We start from the raw sequence: 24444 nt of genomic DNA, 5'->3' as shown, positions 1-24444 counted from the left end.
CATGCAGTTGTTGGCTGCCATTACTACCTCCAACATACTGCTGCTGGGAGAGGATGCAGGTTTGGAGGTGCAGCTCTTCTAGAGCATGTGTGTGCTACCCAACAGAGCCAGCGCGGCTGCTGTGGCTGCTTTACTCCACAAAGCATTTGCTTCATTGGTAGGAGGTGAGTGTTGAACCTCTGCCTCTTTCCAGCAAATATGATTACAAAGCACTTCAGTTTTGGTAGCGGTACAGGTTGGACTGTTTCTCTCTCACAAGTTCAGGCATGCACACACACAGAAGTTTTTTCCCTCTATACCCGTGTTGGTGCCAGTGTCAGTGCAGAAGAGAACGAGGAAGGTGGGGTATTCCCCTGCCTACCTCTCCTTATCCCTGCTGAGGAAGAGAGGCCAAAGGGGCCCCCGTGCTTTCCCCAGCAGTGAGGTTTCATAGAATCATAGAATGGCCTGGGTTGAAAATGACCTCAAAGATCATCTAATTTCAACCCCCCTGCTAAGTGCAGGGTCGCCAATCACTAGACCAGGCTGTCCAGAGCCACATCCAGCCTTGCCTTGAACACCTCCAGGGACAGGGCATCCACAGCCTCCCTGGGCAACCTGATCCAGTGCGTCACCACCCTCTGAGTGAAAAACTTCCTCCTAATATCTAACCTAAATCTCCCCTGTCTCAGTTTAAAACCATTCCCCCTTGTCCTATTGCTATCCACCCTCGTGAACAAGGGTGCATAGCGATAGGATAGCGATCACGTCCCATTGCGAAGGACTGCTGTGGTGGGTTGACGCTGCCCAGTGCTGACTGTTTGCTTGCAGCTGAAGAGTAGCAGGAGCAAGGCTGCTGCAGCAGGAGCTGGAGGCACTTGCTTGAGTTCACTCAGTGCTTTCAGTTACCAGCTGCAAGCAAGGAAACGCAGTTTGGTGCACAGAAGTTAGTAACATCTGCTTTCTGATAAAGTCAAAGATACAGAGGGATGGAAACTGCTAAGGCCAAAAGTGTCCAGTAGCCAAAAAGGGCTGTTTCAATTAAAAAAAACTTCACTCTTTAGATCATACCCTACTCTAAAGTCTGACATGGTTGCGGGGATTTCTTTGCTATTTCAGAACAGTAAAACTGTCCAGTTTCATGCTGTATTGAGTTGTGTCATAACTGAACACACTGGTAAATAAGTCCTTTTTGTTTGTACCTGTTCTTCTTGGCTGCAATACAGAGCACCAAAAAAGTATCTTAGATGTGTCTGACTTTGTGATTTAGGGAGAAAGAGCATTTAAGAGGACAGTTTGCTGGTTTGATTGCTGCACTAACCAGTTGTGGCAGAACAGCTCATCACAGCACAGTGGGGTACCTCTAAAGACATTTCCAAACGTGAACTGCTGATCAAGTTGTTTTGAGGTTGCTTATTTTCTGAATGGTTTGGGGGTTTTGTTTTATGGACTTGGGACAGTATGAACTTCTGGTGAATGTCAGCAGCTGCTGCTAATTAATCTTCATAATAAAGTCTAGTTAATTTAATGAAATACACAGTGTTTTCTTCTTTGGAAAAAAAAAAGGTATGTTTGTGCTTCAAAATAAAATTGCATGGAGGATGGGAAAATTGAATGTTTCTTGAAATAGGCTGTGCCAGTCAGGCCTAGTACTCAAGCTCTCTTCAACCTAAATGTTCTAATACTGCTGCATCACCAGCCATCCACATTGCCTTCTGAGCTTCAATTGGCTTTTGTAGGACCAGCACGTTTCTCCTTGCAGAATACGGACCTGTGGTATACTGAACACTTATTTACAAGTCTGTAAGTGTGTGTGCTTTAACAGTTTAGTATTAGCCTTATTAAGCTTCTTTCACTGTAAGTTACTGTCTATAAGACAAACCAAGTAAGTTTGACAAATTATTACTGTAACTTCAGAGAAAGGTTTGTTGAATAAGTTATTCGGATATTTCAGCTCGATTTCTAACTCAACTGTAAACAGAGGAGGAGAAAAAAAAAGGAAAAAAAAGGCCCTTTAATTCACTTTCAGTGTCAACTCTGAATGTTATTGTTGTATCAGAGGATATGTATGCTGTAATTGGATTCCCAGAAATGCTGTTTTCTGGCATGAATACCTCCCGTGATGCAAAATGTGGTTGATGATGATTTTGTTCGAAATGCCTATGAATAAGCTGAATGTTCTGGGGGATGATAACAGTTGACAGGTTTGTCCTTGCCAGGAAGTTTTTGCATAATATATTGTTCTTTGACTGCTTTTCTAATGTTACCTTTTGAGAAATGCAAAGTTGAACAGGTCTGTCTTTGAGCTGATGCAAGGAATCTCCTCAAAAGGTACCAAGACACTACATCTTGTAGAAAAAGTGTACTCTTCTTTTAATGGCCACTTGTGAAATGATTTTTTTTAAGATTTACATATTTGTGCTTAACACAGCATAAAAATTTATTAATGTGTGCTTGTTTTGACATGATATATTGTGCATGAACAAAAACTGATTCAGTTGCTTTGCTTGCTCACGTTTATCATATATCATACGTTCCATATTTGATGTATGACATATGCTTCTTAAAATCATTTCATATAAAGTTTTACTTTAGCTTTACTTCATTTTTTCCAAACAAAAGGAATATCGCATGAAAAACAAATGCAAACATTCCTTTATTTATTTTTATTATTTTAAAAAATATCGACTCAGAAAAGCTCTTGCTCTTATTGGCTTTGTGAGTGTGAAGCATATACGAATTGTGCATGGGAGATACAGATTTGAATTTATTCCAGTTGCTTCACAGTTTGCACATTAATTGCCTGTCACTTAAAGGAATTTTGGGTTCTGCATGAAGTAGTTCTGACTGGTTTAAAAAAAGAGATTTTAGCTATATAATGTCATTTTACACAAGTTTATATTTTGTATAGGTTCGATATCTGAACAGAACAACACCAACAGCAAAAATTATTAAAAGGATAATTCTAATAGTTGTGCAAATCAAACGTACCTAAACAGGCAAAACAGAACTGATATGAGTATGTCAGAATTAGCACATCAGAAAGTCAATAGGAAGTAAGAGAAGAATCTTGATGTGGTTTTTATTTTTACCTTATGGATTCCTTCTTTGTGTTTTCTGGTCTTCATTTTTTGCAGACTCGGTTGCTATGTGCTTTCTGTCTTTCATTTCATGTTGCTTTTTGTTTTGGACCAATCGTCAGTATATGGCTCATTCATATTTATTTCCTTTTTAACTCTTCTTTTGCCTCCTTCATCCTAACTCATGCAAACAATTGTACTTGCTTTTTGTAATATTACAACGTTTACTGACCAATTTTCTTCTCTGGTCTCTCTGTTTTCCAATCATTTTTGTTGATTTTATGTTTGATTTTGATTTAACAATTTAAGAAACAGTTGAACGGAGTGCAGGAGCAACAAGATCCCTACCTGCTACTTACTCATACAAGCCATTCTTTTCAACACGGCCATATCAGTCATGGACAACAGCTCCAATTACAGTGCCTGGGCAAACCAAATCAGGCTTCACTTCCTTATCAAGCTCTTCCTCTAACACTCCTACAGCTTCCCCATTAAAATCAATATGGTCTGTTTCTTCTGCTTCTCCAATCAAATCCACATTAGGAGCTTCTACCACATCATCAGTTAAATCTGTTAGTGATGTAGCATCTCCGATTAGATCATTTCGGACAATCTCCTCACCAATAAAAACTGTGGTTTCACAGCCTCCATACAATATGCAGGTTACTTCAGGTTCTTTCGTCAGAGCTCCCGCAGTAACAGAAGCTGCTAGCCTAAAAGGGCTGGCATCCACTACCACATTCCCCTCTCGGACATCTCCTGTGACTACAGCAGGGTCTCTCTTGGAGAGATCATCCATAACCATGACGCCTCCAGCATCCCCCAAATCCAACATTAACATGTACTCTTCAAGTTTGCCTCTAAAATCGGTCATCACATCAGCATCCTCCCTTTTATCGTCCCCTCTAAAGTCAGTGGTGTCATCTGCTAAGTCAGCAGTTGATGCTGTTTCATCCTCTAAGGTCATGATGGCCTCGTCTCTCTCGTCGCCAGCAAAACATGTAGCTGGGCACACAGACGTACCATTACTTAATGGGTCTGTGTCACCACTGAAATACCCATCTTCTTCCAACATAATAAATGGATCCAAAACTGCAGCTGTTTTCCAAGACAAGATTGCTGCAGCTGCACATTCTGCAAGTTGTGCTGCTAGCGCAGTTGCTGACACGGCTGAGAGAGTGTTTTCAACTGCTTCAACAATGTCATTTTCTCCACTCAGGTCATTTGTGTCTTCAGCACCATCAGCTTTCCAGTCAATAAGAACTCCTCCTGCAGGTGCTTTGTATACAGCCCTTGGGTCAATATCAGCAACTACCTCATCCGTAACTTCATCAACAATAACAGTGCCAGTATATTCTGTAGTCAATGTTTTGTCTGAACCAGCATTAAAGAAGCTCCCAGAGTCATCTCCACTTACAAAATCAGCTGCTGCGTTACTGTCACCTATTAAAACATTGACTACAGAGGCACGCACGCAACCTCCCTTTAATCGAACTTCATCTCCAGTAAAATCATCCTTGTTCTTAGCACCCTCTGCTCTCAAATTGTCCACACCATCTTCTTTATCCTCCAGTCAGGAGATACTGAAAGATGTTGCTGAAATGAAAGAGGATCTAATGAGAATGACTGCAATATTGCAGACAGATGTTGCAGAGGACAAAACGTTCCAACCTGAGATACCCAAAGAGGGTAGAATTGATGATGAAGAGCCTTTTAAAATTGTTGAGAAAGTAAAAGAGGACTTAGTAAAAGTTAGTGAGATACTGAAAAAAGATGTATGTTTAGAAAGTAAAGGGTCGGCTAAAGTATCGAAAAGTGATCAAGGACATCTCTCTGAGGATGACTGGGTAGAGTTCAGTACAGAGGAGATTGATGAAGCAAGACAGCAAGCTTTGACAAGCCCTCCTATATCTGTTCCAGAGAAGGCCCAAATTAAAACTAAAACTGTGTCGGAAAAGGATTATAACTTATCGAAAGTTATTGATTACTTAGCAAATGATATTGGTAGCAGTTCGTTAACAAACATAAAGTACAAGTTTGAAGAGGGGAAAAAAGAAGGTGAAGAGAGACAAAAACGCATTTTAAAGCCAGCTATTGCTTTGCAGGAACACAAGCTCAAAATGCCTCCTGCCTCCATGAGGCCTTCAACATCAGAAAAGGAGTTATGTAAAATTGCCGATTCCTTTTTTGGAACAGATACAATTTTAGAGTCTCCGGATGACTTTTCTCAACATGATCAAGATAAAAGTCCCTTATCTGACAGTGGCTTTGAAACAAGGAGTGAAAAAACACCTTCTGCCCCTCAAAGTGCTGAAAGCACAGGGCCAAAACCACTTTTCCATGATGTACCCATTCCTCCTGTCATTACAGAAACAAGAACTGAGGTAGTTCATGTCATCCGCAGCTATGAACCATCATCTGAAGAAATTCCAGAGCAGAAAGCAGAGGAGCTACCGGCCGCAAAGCCTGCCCCTACATTTATGGAGCTGGAGCAAAAGCCTACTGGGTCTATTAAAGAGAAGGTTAAAGCATTTCAAATGAAAGCCAGCAGCAGTGAGGAAGATGACCACAAGTGTGTCCTTAGCAAAGGTGTCCGAGTAAAGGAAGAAACTCATATCACTACGACGACTAGGATGGTTTATCATAAACCTCCATGCACTGAAAGCACATCAGAAAGAATTGAGGAAACAATGTCTGTTCATGACATAATGAAAGCCTTTCAGTCTGGACGTGACCCTTCCAAAGAACTGGCAGGTCTGTTTGAACATAAATCATCAGTAACAGCCGATGTTAGCAAGTCTGCTGAAACTTCACCACAACATGCAGAGAAGGACAGCAAAATGAAACCCAAACTGGAGCGAATAATAGAGGTCCATATTGAAAAAGGTAATCAGGCTGAACCTACTGAAGTGATTATTAGAGAAACAAAAAAGCATCCAGAAAAAGAAATGTATGTATATCAGAAAGACTTACCTCGGGGAGATATTAACTTAAAAGAGTTGGAAAAACATGATGCTTTTCCTTGTTCAGATGAACAAGGTCAGCAAGAAGAAGAGGAGCTCACAGCCGAAGAGTCACTTCCTTCTTATCTGGAATCCTCTAGAGTTAACACTCCCGTGTCCCAGGAAGAAGACAGTCGCCCTAGTTCTGCTCAACTCATGTCTGATGACTCTTACAAAACACTGAAGCTTTTGAGTCAGCACTCAATAGAATACCATGATGATGAGTTGTCAGAACTAAGAGGGGAGTCTTACAGGTTTGCTGAGAAAATGCTTCTTTCAGAAAAGCTAGATGTTTCTCAGTCTGATACTGAGGAGTCAGTTACTGATCATGCTCTACCACTTAGTGCAGAGTTACAGGGGTCTGACAAACGATGCAGAGAAAAAGTAGCTACTGCCCCTAAAAAAGAGATTCTCTCCAAAATCTATAAAGATGTATCTGAAAATGGTGTGGGTAAAATGTCTAAAGATGATCATTATGATAAAGTGACAGTATTACACTACACTGGAGATGTTAGTAGTCCAAAGCATGCGATGTGGATGCGCTTTACTGAGGACAGATTAGACAGAGGTAGAGAAAAGTTGATATATGAAGACAGGGTGGACAGGACTGTTAAGGAGGCAGAAGAAAAACTGACTGAAGTATCACAATTTTTTCGGGATAAAACAGAGAAATTGAATGATGAGCTACAGTCTCCAGAGAAAAAACAGCATAAAAAAAATGGCAAAGAAATACATTCTAGTCAGAGCTCTACCAGCAGCAGCCCTGAGAAGGTTCTACTGTCTGAATTACCGGTGTCCGGTGACGACTGGAATAAGGCAAAGCAGTATGCACGTGATGGGAAATGCTTTCCCAAAGTGGATGAAAGAAAAGTGTCTAGTTTGCCCAGCAGTCCTGAGAAAAGGATATTTGTGCAACCAGCAGAGGACTCTAAACAAACTATGGAACACAGAAGAAGTGCTCAGCAGACTGGAGTACCTGAGGTTTCACAGACTGGATTTCAGCTGAAGCAATCAAAACTCAGTTCCATTAGGCTGAAGTTTGAACAAAGCGTAAGTCCAAAGAGTAAGGACCTAACTCAAGAAGAAAAAAAACTGGACAGTCAGTCCAAAATTCCAGTAAAGAAGTTGCAAGAAAGTAAGTTACCAGTTTACCAGTTTTATTCTAGAGAGAAACACGCAAAACAAGTAGAGCTCATTGATGGGAGCACAGCATTACAGAAAGAGGTGAAAATACAGGAAGATTTTGTCCCAAGTGAAGGAGAAGCTATAGAAGAATTTTGCGCTTCAGACACACAAAAGCAAAGAACTGAAACAAGTAAAAGTGTGCCAGAGTACTTTTCAGAACCGCAGACTAAAGACTTGGTGTATGGCTCAGATTCAGTGATGAAGGGACACTGGGACAAAAAAATCTATAGGACGTGGGAAAGTCCTGGAACTTCTAATCATAAAACACAAAAAGAAAAGCTTTCACATGTGCTGGTTCCAGATACAGTAAAGGAAAACCACATTGATCACGTTGAAGCTGACAAAAAAAGTGAATTTATTACTCTGACAGAGCACAAACTGGCAGCAAGTGGAATTCATTCAGAAGAAGTGAAAGAACTGACTGTAAAATCTCCCTCAAAAAAGGTTTTATACAGAGAATTTGTTGTCAGGGAGGGGGAACATAATGGTGAAATAGCTGATAAAATACCCAGAAGGAAAGAAGAAATTGCTGTGTCCCATATTCCAGTCAGAATTGTTGAGGAGAAGAGAACCATGCTTGATGGTGTTTATCAACTTTCAGCTAAAGTATCCCAGTCAGCTGTGATTAAGGAGAAAGTTGAGAGGCAGGTAGATTATATGGAAGATGATCAAGTAAAGCATTCAGAAATCAGAAGAATTACCAAGCAGCAGAGCTCGATAGGTCTAAGTCCTCCTGTTGAGGAAACTGAGATATCCCCTAGCAAATCACCAGATTCTTTAGAATTTAGTCCAGGAAGGGAATCTCCTTCAAGTGAGTTAGTTGACCCTGGTGCAAGTGATTACTTGGATAAAGTTGCACCTTTAGTAAATACTGAGGGAGTGAAAGAAATTAAGACCTTACCTGTTTATGTCAGTTTTGTTCAAGTAGGAAAGCAATATGAGAAAGAGGTGCAACAAGGAAATATTAAAAAAATTGTCAGTCAGGAAAGTAAGACAGTACAAGAGACAAGAGGGACCTTTTACACAGCTAGACAGCAAAAGCAACCTCCTTCTCCACAAGGTAGTCCAGAAGATGATACGCTAGAACAGGTGTCCTTTATAGATAGCTCTGGCAAAAGCCCTTTAACACCGGAAACACCAAGTTCAGAGGAAGTGAGTTATGAGTTTACATCTAAAACACCCGACTCACTAATAGCATATATCCCAGGCAAACCAAGTCCTATACCTGAGGTTTCTGAGGAATCAGAGGAGGAAGCAGAGGCTAAGTCAACCTCTGTAAAACAGGCAGAAGTTGAGGAACCACAGACTGACAAATCATTACCTAACCATATAAATAAGGACTCTAACAAAAGACCAAAAGGTAACAGAGTTGCCTACATTGAATTCCCACCTCCTCCACCATTGGATGCAGATCAAGGCGAGTCAGAAAAGAAGCCTCAGTATTCCACTGAGAGTGAAATGGAGATGACAGAAGTGAACCTGCAAGATGAACATGACAAATGTCAGCTGGCTGAGCCGGTCATAAGAGTACAGCCGCCGTCTCCTGTGCCACCGGGAGCAGATGTCAGTGACTCCAGTGACGATGAATCTCTCTATCAACCTGTTCCGCTTAAAAAGTACACATTCAAACTGAAAGAATTGGAAGATGACCAGAAAGAAAGCTCAAAACCCAGAGCCCCCGAAAAAATTGAGAAACAGAAAGAGTTAGGACACCCCACTTCTGGGAAACCTAATGAGTTTGACGTTGGGCTTGATTCACCCCAGAATGATGTAGTGCAAAATGGGAATAATAATGACCAGTCTGTCACAGAGTGTTCCATAGCAACCACTGCAGAATTCTCCCATGATACCGATGCGACTGAGATTGACTCTCTTGACGGTTATGATTTGCAAGATGAAGATGATGGTTTAACTGAGAGTGATTCTAAACTTGCAGGTCCGGCAGTTGAAACCAAAAAGGACGTATGGACTACAGAAGGTATTCTAAAGCAGACCGATCGCTGCTTTAGCCAGAGTAAACTTGAAGTCATTGAGGAGGAAGGCAAGGTAGGCCCTGAAGAAGACAAGGTGCCATCAAAGGGTCCAGCTTCTGAAAAGGCCGGAGATAAAAGCGAACAGAAGTCAGGGGCGCAGTTTTTCACTTTGGAAGGCAGACACCCTGACAGGACTGTGTTTCCCGATTCGTATTTCAGTTATAAAGTAGATGAAGAATTTGCAACACCTTTCAAAACAGTGGCCACTAAAAGTCTAGATTTTGACCCATGGTCCAATAACCGAGGTGACGACGAAGTGTTTGAGACTAAATCAAGGGATGATGAGGCTAAGCCATTTGGTCTGGCAGTGGAAGACAGATCTCAAGCAACAACACCTGATACAACTCCAGCCAGAACTCCAACAGATGAGAGTACGCCAACTAGCGAGCCCAACCCCTTCCCATTTCATGAAGGGAAGATGTTTGAGATGACTCGCAGTGGTGCAATTGACATGAGCAAGAGGGATTTTGTTGAAGAAAGACTCCAATTTTTTCAGATTGGTGAGCATACTTCTGAAGGGAAGTCAGGGGACAAGGGGGAAGGGGATAAAAGTACAGTCACTGCCATCACACAGCCACAGGCAGGGGACAACACTGTAGAAACAAACCTAGAGAGACCAGTAGAAACACCAGCAGTTGAACATAAGCCCATCATCCAGGCCAGTGGAGATTGCATGGAACAAACACTTGGTAGTAACTCACTGGAAAAATCATCGGCAGCAGTAAACGCTTCTAAAGTTGATCCCAAATTGCGCACGCCAATTAAAATGGGAATTTCTGCTTCCACCATGACTCTGAAGAAAGATGGTCCTGGCGAAGTGACAGATAAGATAGAAGCTGTGATGCCAAGTGGTCAGGGATTAGAAAATGAAACTGTAGCAGTGATTGCGAGTTCAGCTTCTAGCGAGACAAGCTGTAGGCAAACAGAAAACACTGAGTTTCCAAAAGATAATTTTAATAACAACAACAATTTGGATTCATCTGCAGTCTCTACAGATGATATTACCTGTAATGTAGTGCTAAAAGAACATTTGGAACCGAAATGTTCCCTGCAGAAAGCTAACCAAGCGAAAAGCACTTCAGGAAAAGGTACAGGGACAACACAAGGACACAGAGTAAGAGATAAACAAAAAGCACGTGGAGAGCAGCAGAAGTCAACAGAGTTGGTAGGGGCTAGAGGAAAATCAAAACTTCCTGTAAAGGCCAGCTCAGTAAAAGAAGTCTTTCCACAAAATAATCTCCAAAGCAATACAGGGAGTAAAGTGAGACAGGCTAGTAAAGCAAAACAAGATAATTCTTCTCCCTGTCTAGAAGGAAGGTCTAGGATTCCTGTAAAAAATACACATAGGAGTAATCTATCTAGAAAACCTCCAGCCCTACCAAAGCAAGAGCAGGTAGAGAAAGAAAAAACAAAACAGCTTCCTTCTAAATTACCAGTAAAGGTAAGATCTACCTCCGTCACAATGACAACAGCTAAAGTAAAAAAAAATCAGCTTAGGGAGGTGTGTAAACATTCCATTGAATATTTTAAGGGAATTAGTGGTGAGACATTAAAGCTTGTGGATCGTCTATCTGATGAAGAGAAAAAGATGCAGTCAGAGGTCTCTGACGATGAAGAAGACAGTACATCAAGGAACACATCACTATCAGAAGCTACTCAAGTTTACCTGCCTTCCATTACATCGAAGTCTGCTAGAGATATGAGAACAGAGGCAGCATCTATAAAATCAAAGATTGAAAAGGCCGACAGTGAGAGGAGGAGGAGTAAGAGGACTGGTGAGAATGAAGGCAGTCAGGTTTCTGGAGCTCTCATGGCTCACCTCGTGGAGATCAAGCCTAGTTTGTAAAACTTTCAACTTGTTGATCCTAGTGCATGAACTGTTGTGATTGCCTGTGAAGTGACTTAACCGTAGTTTTCATTCTGTCATTGTCATCTGTATGTGCTGTCTTATACTCTTCTTTCTTCCTTTAAACAAATCCTGTACTGTAGAAAGCTAGTGAAGCATGCCAAAGACATTGATGTAACTCAGAAATTGAAAGATTTCTTTTGTGACAGCAAGTTTGTTCTGTCAAAGTAGAGAAAGTAGATGTTAATTTGGTCTTGGTGATTTCCACCAGTACTTGTGTACATTCTAACAGCTAGGCCGTCAGCATGTTTGGTTTCATTACACAACATCATGTAGTTTGACATTTGGCTTTACACAGGTGAAAAAAATTTGCTTTGTAGGTTATTAGGACACACAACCATTCTAGTAAACAATATAAGCACCGGCAACTTAGTTGAACTCCAGCTATTACTTATAATAAACTATTGTCCGGTAATATGGTTTTCTGTGCAAAACCCTTTTAATCAAGAAATTGTAAATCACAGGTCCACAAAGTCCATGTGAACGGACAGACATAAGGATGGCAATTGTAGCTGATCACCTTGGACTTAGCTGGACAGGTAAGCTTTTCTGCTTTTATACTGAAATCAGTCTTTGCTATTACATTCTCAGGTAGTCTTTTTACCAAAAGCTGCAGCAAGGCCTCATCAGCTTCTCCTGAATTCACAGTGTGCCCAGTCTCTGAAAACATTCAGCAGACAGCTGGGAAAAGATGTCTGGTGGGAAATAACTCTGAAGAATTATTGTACCAGCTTTCAGTACATCAAAAGGAAACTCATAGAGTACATAGCTAAAATGTTTCTCCTCCCAAGGTGTTACGCCCAAGTAGTTGGAAGGATCTATTTATTCAGGGTCAAGGCTGCCAGTGTCTTAAGGCAGTGAATTCCCCAAAGCCCTGGAGCTTACAGGGGCTCCAGGAGTTTGGGCCATGTGGGGTTGCCTCATTGTATGCCCGCCACACCCTCCACGTGTTGACGTGCAGAGCTGGCCCCTCATGGGCTTATGGGTGCTGCAGTCAGCTCTCCCTGGGCATAGGAGTTGGCAGCGCTGGTATGTGAGCTGCGCAGTGAACTCACAAATGAGCGATGGTCTCTGGAACAAATGTTATCGGTGAGTAATGATGAAGTCTTAACAGAGCTTTTCTTCACTGGTTGACTGGATTATATAAATACAATAATAGCTCACAGAGACGTGATTGAAAATTCAGAATTATGCCTGTCTTAGGAAATAGACTTAAGTGTTTAAGTGTTTAGTGCCATGCTCGTCATTATCTATTAAGATACCTGTTTATGTCAGGTAGTTTTGTTGATGTCTGTGTGATCTAAGAAAGCTAATACTTCTAAGCCTGACAGGATAATTGAGAGATTTGTGCTGTTTGGAGTTTTTATTATTGTTTTCCTTTATTGTTTTCTTTTTTTTCCTTTTTCTTTCTTTTTGCTTTGTAGAACTGGCAAGAGAACTGAATTTTTCTGTGGATGAAATAAATCAAATCCGAGTAGAAAACCCAAATTCTCTTATCGCTCAAAGCTTCATGTTATTAAAAAAATGGGTTACCAGAGATGGGAAAAATGCTACAAGTAAGTTCAAATAGTTACTTTAGTTGTTTGTAAATTATAGCCTGGTCTAAGTAGGTTAAATTGAAGATAATTAATTTCTCTCACAAATTGCTAATGAAAAAAAAAGTTTCAGTTACATTTTTACGAGAAAGCAGAAAAGTATCATATTTATTCATTACCCGTGCAGAAGGAGATAATATCTTCTCCACATCCATAATTGATAGGACAAGAAAGAAGCTTAAAATCCACTGAAGAAAATATTAGGGACGACTTGGCAATAGCGATGAATCTGAAACATGAAAATAGGCTGTCTGGAAAAGTTATGAAGTCTTGCAGTATTGCAGGTTGTAACAAGAGACCAAGCCTTTTTGTGAGGAGTGGTGTATGTGACTGAGACAAGAGACCTCTTTGAGGGCAAGGTTCTGAGTCGATTCTGCTGTTGCTATCTGTGTGTGAATTGCTCAAATTGAAATAGGCGTCCGATTTTTGCATTCAGTCAATGGGGTTAGTTCCCATTCTCTAACTTACAAACTCCTATGTGGTATTTAAGTCGACCTGGATCTCCTTCACTGTAAAAGTTGTTTCCAGTGTTACTGTGTTCTTGCAACAGGATTATTATAAATGTGATTTCATTATGTACTGCATGAAGAGCCTTTACCTGCGTTATCACTTATAAGGCTACCTATTCTGTTCCTCAAAATAGAATTGTAACAAGGATTTTAACAATCCTTTTATGTTCCAATAAATGGTTATTTTGTTTTGGTAGCAAGTAAATACATTCTTTAAGAACTCTTCAACCTTATTCTTCCTGCTTCTTGTGTTGCAATATAGCACATGTGGGGGAAGAATCTTAATAGAGGTACATCTTGCATAAGCCGGCAGCAGAATGTCTACATAGGCGAATGATGGAGTTTGCTAGAACCAAAGGCATTGGGACAGAAACATATGCCAGCAACTTATAATTAATGCAATGTGAATGTAACTGAGAAAGACAATTAGACAGTTCTGTAATGCTGAACCTTTTTTTTGACGTCTCATTTATTTTTCAGCTGATGCCTTAACTTCTGTATTGACAAAAATTAATCGAATAGATATTGTGACCCTGCTGGAAGGACCAATATTTGATTATGGAAATATTTCAGGCACCAGAAGTTTTGCAGATGAAAATAATGTTTTTCATGATCCCATTGACGGTAATTGAATTCCATGGTCACATTTAGTTCCATATCATCTTCAATAATGTAATAATGTTGTATGAACTAGATGTTAAGAAAAAGAAGTAAGTTCTAAAGAAATGATTGGTTTTCACGTTTAAGGCTTTTTCCTCCTGGTATAGTTAGGTTGCACATTAATGTCCCAGGGAGCAGGCTCAGAATCCTACAAATGCACACCTAAGTAAGCTTGTTCCCTCCAGCCTCTGATTCAGTTGACAAGACCTGAACAGACCTGAATGTTTTTCTCGTGCAGTTGTTGTGCTTTGATGTTTGTCTGTGTATATATGCTTTCTAATTTAGCTGGAAATCACTCTTGCTCTCCACATTCCCCGCTCTTTGACTTCCTCTCTGGATAAGTAACAGTAAGAATTCTTTTAAGGAAAATGTGTTTAGCAATTGTATGAGATATCTTCAAATGAACATCAATTATTTCAAGATTTTCATGATTTTTTTTTGTTATTTAGGACCAAATTATCCAAATTATATCCAAATTATTATCCAAATGTGTAGTGGCAGTAGGAAAAATAAGAAAATGTTTTATTTTTGCATGAGACAATATTTTTGTCAGTCTACTTACGAATAAAACTGTGTAATAATCTTCACATGGAAGCTGAAAACACTGACAGAATTCTGCATGGTAATTTTGAGTCAGATCTTAACAGGATACATGGAGTTCAGCTTATAAATCAGAATTGCCATAGGTATACTTATTATTTGTCATTATGTTGAAAATGCTAAATGTTGTTCCTTCTTTTAAATATTAATTAACAGCACTGGGTTGCTATATTCCTTACTTCAATTTTTTACCACATGTGTCATAAATAGCTTGTTTAGTTAGACTTCTCTAAGTTATATTTTCTTCGCTTTTTGTAGTTAATTCTAGTGTGTATTGGTCTCTCTGTATTTTAGCAGGATGTTCTTGTACTTAGAGCATATAAGCTCAGTGTACTTCCATTATTGAGCAGCATTACTGATCATTGAATCATTGCATTACAGAAATAATTTTCTGTTGACATTTTAAGAAAATTGCTCTTGAAATGTTGCTTGCGCCTTTTAATAGTAGCATCAGTGTTTTTCTGAAGAAAGTATGCTTCTCTGCAGTTGCTTTCTGTCTCTCCTCTTCTCTGAGCCTTCCTCAAGCTTCCTTTCCTCACCAAGACCAGACCGCCTTTACCTTTCTCTCAGCTGATTCAGGAAACAAAAAAATCCAAGCCCTGTCAGTGCACCTCCCTTTGCAGGCAGCACAATGTCAAGTTAACCCCAAAGCATGTATTTTTTTCTTTCCGTAGGTTACCCAGTCTATTATTTGACGCAATGAATTTCAGATTTTGTTGTCATTTTACATGTGTATTCAGTTTAATCCTTTTGTATGGTTTTCCTATGTTTTCATCGATTTCTTTTTCTTTTCTCTCTTTATTTGATTAGTGTATCTGATTGTACCCATGTCACCAAGATCGCCTCAGTCTCCAAGATCACCAAGATCTCCTTACCCTCCACAGTCCTCTCACCTGTATAACTTTACTGTACCTGAAATATTCAACTAGCTCTCCCTGTGTTTTTTTTTGTTTTCTCTTAACGTCTTGTTAACTTCCTTTTTTAGTTTTTTATCCTGCTGTATATTTACCTCTACTATTCTTTAGTATCCTCATTGAGATCCATTTCTATTCCTCGTTTTTTAACTATTCCATTCTTGTGGCTCTGTGATTAAATTGGAGATAAGTATTAGTAGCATTGTATTGCTAGTATTGTGTATTTTTGATAAAAGTATATTCAAAATGTGGACCTGTTTAATACGTATTTACAGAAAATTGACTGTCCTATGTTTTGATCTACTTCTGTCTTTAAAGTCTGTTTATTAAACTTCCAATTTTAAAGCAGTAAAAACTAGGAAAGAAAGATGTACAGAATTTGGCTGCAAGATACTGGACTGGGTATAAAGGGACAGCCACCCCTGTCCACATTTCATTCATTGCATGCTCATAAGGCAATCTGCTATAGCTTGAAAGTGATCAAATGGCTGCAAAAGCAATTGCTGAAATCTTTAAGGACTATTTACAAAATAGTCAAAAGTATTAGCTTTGCTGTACTAGCTATTTTGGCAATGCTCATTTTTTGTTCCATCTATTTAGAACAAAGTAAATGATTCTATCAGAACTGCATTTATTCTCATACACCTGCACCTCCTCATGGTTTTCATACTTCTCGTAATTCATGAGTCATTTGACATTTGCTGATTCGTTGCTCCATGCTTCATCCCAGTCAGTCCAAATGTGCTGTCTTCCTTAGGTTATCCCACCATTCAAGTGGAACTGGAAACTCCCACTGGGTTGCGCTTCGTGCCACCCACCCCTTTCCACCAGGACGATTTCTTTAGTGACACCTCTAGCCTAGAGTCACCCCTTAGAACTCCCAGTAGACTGAGTGACGTGTTAGTGACCTCCCAGGGACATGTAGATGGTACAGCAGCAGCACCGCCAGTGGTGACTGAAGAAGACACCTCACTGGACGACAGCAAGCATGATTTCTCAGTGCCTAGCGAAGGAGCGCCTATTTCTGTAGGCCAGAGCCAGTTGGAGGAAGTGGACCTTAAGGATTATCCGCGGTATCTTGGTAGTTATGGCGGGATACCTAAAGATGCTAAACAAAGGCAGAGTGAAGAGACTAGCAAAGCAGGAGTAAGGACTGAACAGCCTGAGAGAGAGAAGTCTGGTACTGATGAGGAGATAATGGAAGAAAAGTATAAATCTCTGTTTGAGGACATTCATCTGGAAGAAGGAGCTGAGTCTGAGGAGATGACGGAAGAAAAAGTATGGTCAATTCTTAAAGGTGTTCAGCAAGCAGAACGTGAACTGTCTTCAATTACAGGTTGGCAGACTGACTCGTCAAGTGTCACTGAGCCACCAGCGTCGGGACGTAGGATAGGTGGTAGCCTGCTAGATCACCTGGATGATAGGTGAGCATCTTCTTGTACACGTGTGTGTAAATGAGCCTTCATGCACAGCTGTTGCCTTCAGGAGCAGTGCTCAGGCTGATGTTCTGCTATTTTATGAGATTGTGCATATATATGTGCATATGTGTTTAGAAGAAAAAACATTAGTTGTGACTTCAGCTTCAAACATATTTGTTTTTTAAAATGTATACATAGCAAGTTTCATGCTTAATGCAGAATTAGTTTATATTATGTTTACTATATAATATTGCTTTTCATGTTCTTTATATTGCTTATTTCCATTTTGAATGAGTCTAAGCAAGGTGGATGGAATTGGAATTCAAGACTATGAAATGAAAATTTGTTGAAACCACGACATTGTGTTGCTCTTATTTTAGCAGTCATCCTTTTCATTGCATCTCTTGGCCTTCCTTCAGATAGGCATTTCTTTTTCCATAGCACAGTTTTTAAAACTGTCACTGTTTTATAATTTACTTCCAGTGTGTTATGTTATGCTAATTTACTAGACTTTTTAAGAGATGAGTTACAAGTCATAAGAAGGTAACAGTGGCAACACCAAATCCATCCAATTCTGGCTACAGAAGATGTTCAGGGAAGAAAATGCTGTTTTCCTAACTTGTGCATTCCTGGGCTCCATTTACTTTCAGTCTAATGACTTTCTGAGATGGTGGATGCTTTCCACATATTTATTGTCACCGTGTTTCTCTTTCATGAGCTTTTCCAGCCTTCCCTTGGACCTACATAAGCTTTCAGCAGTCACAATATGCGCTGGCATCTTTGGCCATACTGGTACCCACTGGGTACCAGTGAAGAGCTCTTAATTTTGAACTTGGCTCCCATGGTTTCTGACTAAAGGAGCCGGCTCTGCATGAGGTGTAAATCAGCAGAGAATGACTATGCAGAGTGATTGTCTCTTTGTTAGCAGTTTACATCCTTTGCAGCTTTGATTCAAGATGTTTAACAGCTCCAAGTAGCGTGAGATAGTCTTTCTGAATCAAGTGGGAATGCGGCCCTTGATTCCAGCAAGCTATTTGTCTTTCAAGACTTGAAAACACTTGCTCTGCTACTGATGTGATTTTTTTTATGTTAAGCAACCATTCTGCCTTTATTCTGCCTTTTATTCTGCCTTTTCTATTGTGTTAAATTAATGAAATATATCTCTTCTATAAGTATAAAATCTTCCTTAAGGACACGACACATTCATTTATAGCTAGAGGTAATAAATTTGCTATGTTTTATAGCAGCTTTGCCAGCAAGTAGCTATGGTTTTCTCATGCATATAGTCCCAATGTTTATCTGAAAAGCAAACAAGAATAAAAAAGTTTTGTCCACAGCTTTCTACCTTTGTGTAATCTTTCTGGCTCCTAGCTTTGTATATTATTGAAATTGTGCTAAGGAATTATTTCTGAGTACCAGTATTTTTTAGGACACATGAGTTATTTGGAATACAGATGTTGCAATTTGAGGGAAGGGGTAGCAGACACTTTCATTACCTCCTTGGCTGGAGTGCAGGTTAAAGAATTTTTGCCATGAGGGGTTTGTCTTGTGATTATACAAAGAAAATGGTAGGATTTGTGCCTTTTTCTTTGTTTTTTTTTTTTTCCTTTTTTTTCCCCTAAGTGGAAGGGAATTAACATAAAACATTGGGCTTTGTTTCCAGCGTTCACCATGTTCTCCTTGCTTCCGAAACGAGACCATAATGCAAAAGATAAGGCTATTCTGACGCTTGCACGCTGAATTTCAAGTTTTGCTTTGTCTGAGATATGTGCCCTAGGAGTGAAGGCTCAGTGCTTTTCTCTTCTGCATGTTATTTATGAATGTCTGTTTGTTCTTTTTGTTTCCCTGTAGCTCGGACCAATGTAGGGATTCTGTTACCTCATATGTCAAAGGAGATACAGGGAAGCCAGAAACAAATGGAAGCCTCTCAGAAACCACAACAGAAACAAAAACTAAATCCTATGTCCAGGAATCTTTAAATGATGTGGGAAAACACAGTGACAAAGAAGCCCTGAAAACAAAGTCCCAGATTTCAGCTGGTACTGATGAGCAAACAGTATCATCAACTGCATATCAGAAATCTTTGGAAGAGACTAGCAAGCCAACAACAGAAGGCAACAAAACATCTTTGCCTGTCAGTGTGAAGAAGATGGGCTGGAGCACTTCAGAGGATGGCAAGCCAAGAACAGGCATCCAAGAGGAGGAGGGAGCTGGAATGTCTGAACAGAAGGTACAGTTTGTCCTGTGATTATGAACTGTTTGAGGAGTCCCTATTGCTTAGTATATTTTTTTTTATAATATGTCTAATATTGTGACAGGTGTTTTTTTTTTCATCCTCCTTTATGCATGTTATGTTTATTGCCAATTTAAGAGAAGTGGAACTTAGTGGAAATATATGTTCTGTGGTGTGAATAGAATGAAGTGTAGTCAGGGCAGACAGAGGAGCCAAGCAGGTCTGAGTAATCTTCTGCTTACTTGGCCCTGAAAGAGAGGTGAGAGTAGCTTGTGATGCCATCTTGCATTGCTAAGGAGCAGGCCCCTTTCCTGCCTGAGGTACCTGTGCAAACAGCGCTAGGCAGGTCTGCTCTCCTCAGTCTGCTTCCAGTAACGTGATACCACTGTTTTCTGATCTGTTTGTGACATTGAGGTGAGCAAAGAAATACAGGGTCTCTTTCGTCTCCTTCCAGATCCTTGTCCCTGGCACCTTCTGATTTTTTTTTACTCTGTTAATCTGCAGGAAAATAAATCTCAAGTAAATTCTAAACTCCTTCTTATGCTTTGCTCCTTGGCTTCATTCATCCCAATTCCAAGGTGCATCTAGCAAAAAAAATTCCAAATGTGTAATATACTTTTCCAGGTGGTAGTTCATTCTTAAAATACTTCTGAGGGTTTTCCCTTCAGTTCTGCTTGCCTAGCTTGCACATCCTTACCTGCAGAATCTCACTTATAAGCTGGTAGTAGATAAATGAAAATCTTGATAGCTTCCTCTGTGACTTATATTTTATTTCCCAGAATTGACTCAAGGAATGGCTTTTAGCCCAGTAGGAATTTGGGAGCTGGTGGGCAATCCCTAGGCTCATGGACTGCAAAAAAGGGAATTACAGAATTTCTTCTACATTTCTTCTTGTACATTCTACTGAGATGGTCTGGTCTTGGGCATAAAACAAGAGGAGACTGTAACTTACAGAAGTGATGCATTTTAGTAGAATGGCTTTGATATTATATGGCATTTTTTTAATTGTAGCACAGTAAAAATGGCAGCTGTGATGGGCTGCAGTAAATTACTCAAGTTTAATTCATTTTTAACTATTATTTTGATTGTACAGTAAAGAATTATTTTATTGAATGGTAACATAATCAGTCTCGCCAGTTATGGAGCATATGATTTTACCTTGTTTTTAGTTTGTGACATAGTTAAAGTTAGACCTTTCCTAATGTTCACTCATTTCTTGAGTACTTAAAGAATGTAAGAAAGAACCTGCTGCAGAGGCAGCTAAATGCAGATGGCAGAGTTCCTTTATTGTGACTAGGCTTTGGGGCAGACCTTGGGTTAATGTTATTTCACCCAGTTAAAACGCAGAGATAAGCATAGGTGTACACTGTAATTTGTGCTGAGGGGTGTGCTGCAGTGCTGCACTTCCCCCTCTGGATTCCCATCAGTGAGAAGATAACTCATCCACTCCTGTCCTCTGGATACTCCATCTGGGTTGGTAAGAATAAGCGTGTGCATTTCCTATACGCGCTTTTTGCACTACTTTTGCTTTCTTGGTAAAGGGTGAAAATCTTATCTTCCAAATAACAAGTTGTTTTTTTTTTTCATAGATGTGATCTTTGAATAAACCAGTATGAGAAAATAATGGGATTTCTAGACCTGGGTCTCTCACCTAATCTACTTGAAGTCAATAGTTTAATTACTAACAGAATCTAGTTCATAGGGAGATCATTCTTCATGTGCTGTCATGAAAACAGAAAGAAAATTTCAGCTTCGGTCTCTCTGGAAGGCATTCTGTGGAAAGCAGAGGGAACAAAAGAATATTGCTTCCTAAAGAAAGCAGTTGTTACTGTGACCCTTTGGGAAACAGCTAAGAAGCAATAGTGGTTCACTTGCTGGGAGGGGGCTGCATCTGTGTACTGGGACATGGTTTGCAACAAAGATAAACCACTGAGATTGGGCTGCCTCCTGGTGATGTTAATGAAATGTATTGCTGACCTTGTCCCACATCTACGTAAATGGCCAAAATTTTAAAAAGCAGTGCAGTGACAAGCATTAGATTAAAATGATCTTTTTAAATTAGAGAAGTGCAGCACAGTTGTGCTATCCCAAAGAAACTAATGCCACATGGTTGAGGTGACTTGAAGTGTCATAGTTCTGTCACAGCTAAAACACTTGAAGCTGATCTTCCTCCAAAACATTTGTGCCCTCTTGGGAAACATCTCCTGCTTCTTGTTACTTGTTCAGGACAGGTTTGGATTTTTTTTTTTTTATTTGGCTAGTGACAGAGGATAGCAGGAGATGTTGCATGCAGATGAATGTTGTCATCCTGCCCTAAATGCTTTTTTATGTCACACGGTCCTTTTTGCTCCTCCACCCACGTATGCCTTCTCTTTACACATCATTTCTGAGAAGTGCCTCTTGTTTAGGATGCCTTGGGCCAGATTGAAAAAAAAAGAAAAGAAGAAGAAGCAGAAATGCAAAGTGCTCCACCGGTCTTGCAGGGGAGGGCGCTAGGGCCGGTGGAGACACTGAGATGGAGCAGACACCGGTGTACGGCACCTGCCAAGCACCAGGCTCCCCCTGCCCCAAGCTGAGGCCTGACCCTTCCTTCTCAAATGTTGTGGGGTGGTTGTATTTCAGGCTTCAGTTAGTACTGTTTAAAAGGAGATAGAAGCTGAGCAGGAAAAACACTTACACAGGAAGGTCTTCTTCAAAATGCTTGTTTTTAACCTTTGGCAAGTGGGCCACTGACTCTCTCTGTGTGGCTGTGGTCTTTCTTTATAAGGGAATTCACTTCCATGCCTTGTGAATCCACAGAATTAGAATTAGAATGAATCGTTAATTTTTGAGGAGGAAACAGCAAAGTTATTGGAAGGTTTTTCGTATACAAAATTCTTTACTTCCAAATAAGGTACTGAAATGTGTTAGGTCAGATGCATTCCAAATACAATTCTCTAACACTTAGAAGATGCTGAGATATTCCATACCTGCTATGTGTGTCCAGTACAGCCTGTCAGAGACCAGAAAAGCTCCCACTGTATACTTCAGTAGCAAAAGTCATTAAGTATATAGTAGACAGGAAAAATGTTGTCCATGATAACTCTGTTTTCTTCTTGTAGTTCTGATAGCACGTTCTGTCTTGCAAATGTGCTGTTCAAATGTACTAAAACTGCATTTATTAGGAATGTAGTGACAGTGACAGTGAGATTGAGAGTGATTCAAGCTCAGGTGAGGAGCAGAGGATTACTACAAGAGTATATCGACGGCGGTTGATTCTGAAGGTATTTTGTGATTTGCATTCTTGAGGCAGTGTTGGCATGGACGTGGGTTTGGACTGCTGTGTAAGAATGTCACTTCTGGCACAATGGAGTCCCTCTGCCAATCTGTATTTATAACCAAATGCCAGGTGGCCATTCTTTGCTTAACCCAGAAGCGTATGGTTGTCTTCTGCTGGAAAACTGCTGTGCTGCATGGCCTGATGTGTCCTTCAGTGTTTTGCATGCCACCTTAAAGACTACAGCTAGATGCAGCGTGTTTGTCTAACGGAAGATGAATTGCAGACTGACATAGGTGATACATCTATATTTCCCCTTTTTTCCTCTTAAAAAAAGTCTAAATTACAAGTTTAAAAAATGCAAGAATGCACATGAGTGGAATATAGTATGGCATGGGCCTGGTACTCTGGCTGAAAGGTGTGATCCAGAGTGCTTCATCTTCTGGAGAGCCTCCCCAGAGCAGTGGGTGATTCTGATTTAAAACCTACTGAAGTTAATAAAGAGTCCTTGCATTGCCTTCAGTAGGCTTTGTTTAGTATACTTATTTACAGATGCCCTAGCACAACATACTTCATATGCTAATAACAATGGTAGAGTCATATAAATCATTGAATTTTCCCTCATATTGTTTTTTGTATGGTCGTATAGTTTAGTGTTCCGTGTCTTAAGAATATAGCATAAGAAAATAATTCTTCATCAGAAATAACATTAATTCTCAATAACTTATGTGATTTTTATTAGATTCTCAGTAGAAAATCATGTATTAAAGCCATAAAAAGGACAGCCAATGTAGTGCTGTTACAATAATAGCCTCAAATGTAATTGTTACTTCAGGAATTACTTGTGACACTGTCTGCACCTATCTATATTGCTGTTATTTGTTTGTTTGGTGGAGAAGGTATTTATACATGCACCACACCTTTTGTGTCATGCGAATGGCAGATGTGCTGCTGTGCACAGCTGTTGATTCCTCCAAGACACAGATGCTTTTTGAAAATGCAGCATGATGTTTTTTGACTGGCTTCATCCTGTATTTCTTCAGTTTGCTGGTTGTGTTCCCATTCTGAACCAGGCAAGAATTGCAAAAATGAGCTAAATACAAGTAAATATTTTGTCTGATACTTCATCTTTACAGGAGGTATCTGCTGCCTTAAATGAAAGCCCCTGGGCAGGTTAGGATATAACCCTTCACCAGTAATTGCCTCTGTAGATAACACATGAGAAGAAATAGGAACGGTTCTGTTTTAAGATGGAGCAGTTGGCCTGAGGGTGATCACCAACTCTCAAGTGCTGTTAGCGCATTTCTGATAAGACATAAAGCATCAGTTGGCTAAACATTGTAAAGGCTGTGCATAGTCAGCCTGTTTCTGGGATTTCCCACCCGATGTCTGAGCAATTTTAGTGTCCACTGGCTGGGAATCAGGAAGTGCTGGAGTAGGAAAGGGAGTGAAAAAGGCAGTCTTCATTTTTTTCCCAAGTACAGTGTTTAGAGAAGGGCATAGAAAAATGTTTTTAAATGTGTCAGTGTAATTTGGGGTTGTGCTTACAGAGCAATGGTGCAGCAGCCATACAGAGTGGTGTAGTCTGTGGCTGGCTCGGGGCAGCTGATGGGACCTCCTGGGGACGTGCATGAGCGGGCGCAGCTGAACTTGTGCAGAGTCAGGGCAGGGCTGCACCTGTCTCCAGATTTTATAACACCTGTGATATTTCTGTCATTTTCTGATGTTGGGTAGCTGCTTCCTTTTTCGCCTCTGCATCTTGAGACAGGTTAAAAATGGAGCAAGAAAAACTTCCAAAGCAGCAGTCGACAGGCCTTTTAGAGAAAATTTGGTAAGAGAACAACCATTTAAATAGGTATATTTTGATCACACACAGTTCATGAATTGATGGTATGAAGTAGAAGAATAGAGCTTTGAGATTTGAAGGTATCTGGACTTTTAACTAGTTTTTTCAGATTCCTGGGAGCTGAGGTTCACTTGGCGTGAACTGAAGTCACAGAGCATGTGCCAGCTGAGTACAGCTCCTCATTCAGGCAGCTCTCAGGATAGGGTGGAGAAGTCCTGGCACTGGTTG

At 40.2% G+C, this 24444-nt stretch overlaps 1 protein-coding gene across 8 annotated transcripts in view; it reads left to right on the top strand.

Annotated features, from left to right (window-relative positions):
- ANK3 (ankyrin 3) overlaps nucleotides 1–24444 on the top strand; it is a 350679-nt gene that overhangs the window by 314822 nt on the left and 11413 nt on the right. For 7 of the 8 annotated variants that reach the window (XM_021397586.1, XM_021397585.1, XM_021397583.1 and 4 more), the window contains 5 exons: nucleotides 11650–11724; nucleotides 12610–12741; nucleotides 13770–13913; nucleotides 16221–16887; nucleotides 18733–19111. In XM_021397586.1, coding sequence (XP_021253261.1) covers nucleotides 11650–11724; nucleotides 12610–12741; nucleotides 13770–13913; nucleotides 16221–16887; nucleotides 18733–19111 — 1397 coding nt within the window. Of the gene's footprint in view, nucleotides 1–3374; nucleotides 11055–11649; nucleotides 11725–12609; nucleotides 12742–13769; nucleotides 13914–16220; nucleotides 16888–18732; nucleotides 19112–24444 lie in introns of all 8 variants that reach the window. The other variant, XM_021397590.1, reaches the window with a different exon arrangement.

Source organism: Numida meleagris, chromosome 5 (genome assembly GCF_002078875.1).
Source record: "Numida meleagris isolate 19003 breed g44 Domestic line chromosome 5, NumMel1.0, whole genome shotgun sequence".
In the NCBI taxonomy this organism is placed as follows: Eukaryota; Metazoa; Chordata; class Aves; order Galliformes; family Numididae; genus Numida; species Numida meleagris.
Note: the sequence above shows the minus strand (reverse complement) of the source record. Positions and strands in the feature narration are given on the sequence as shown.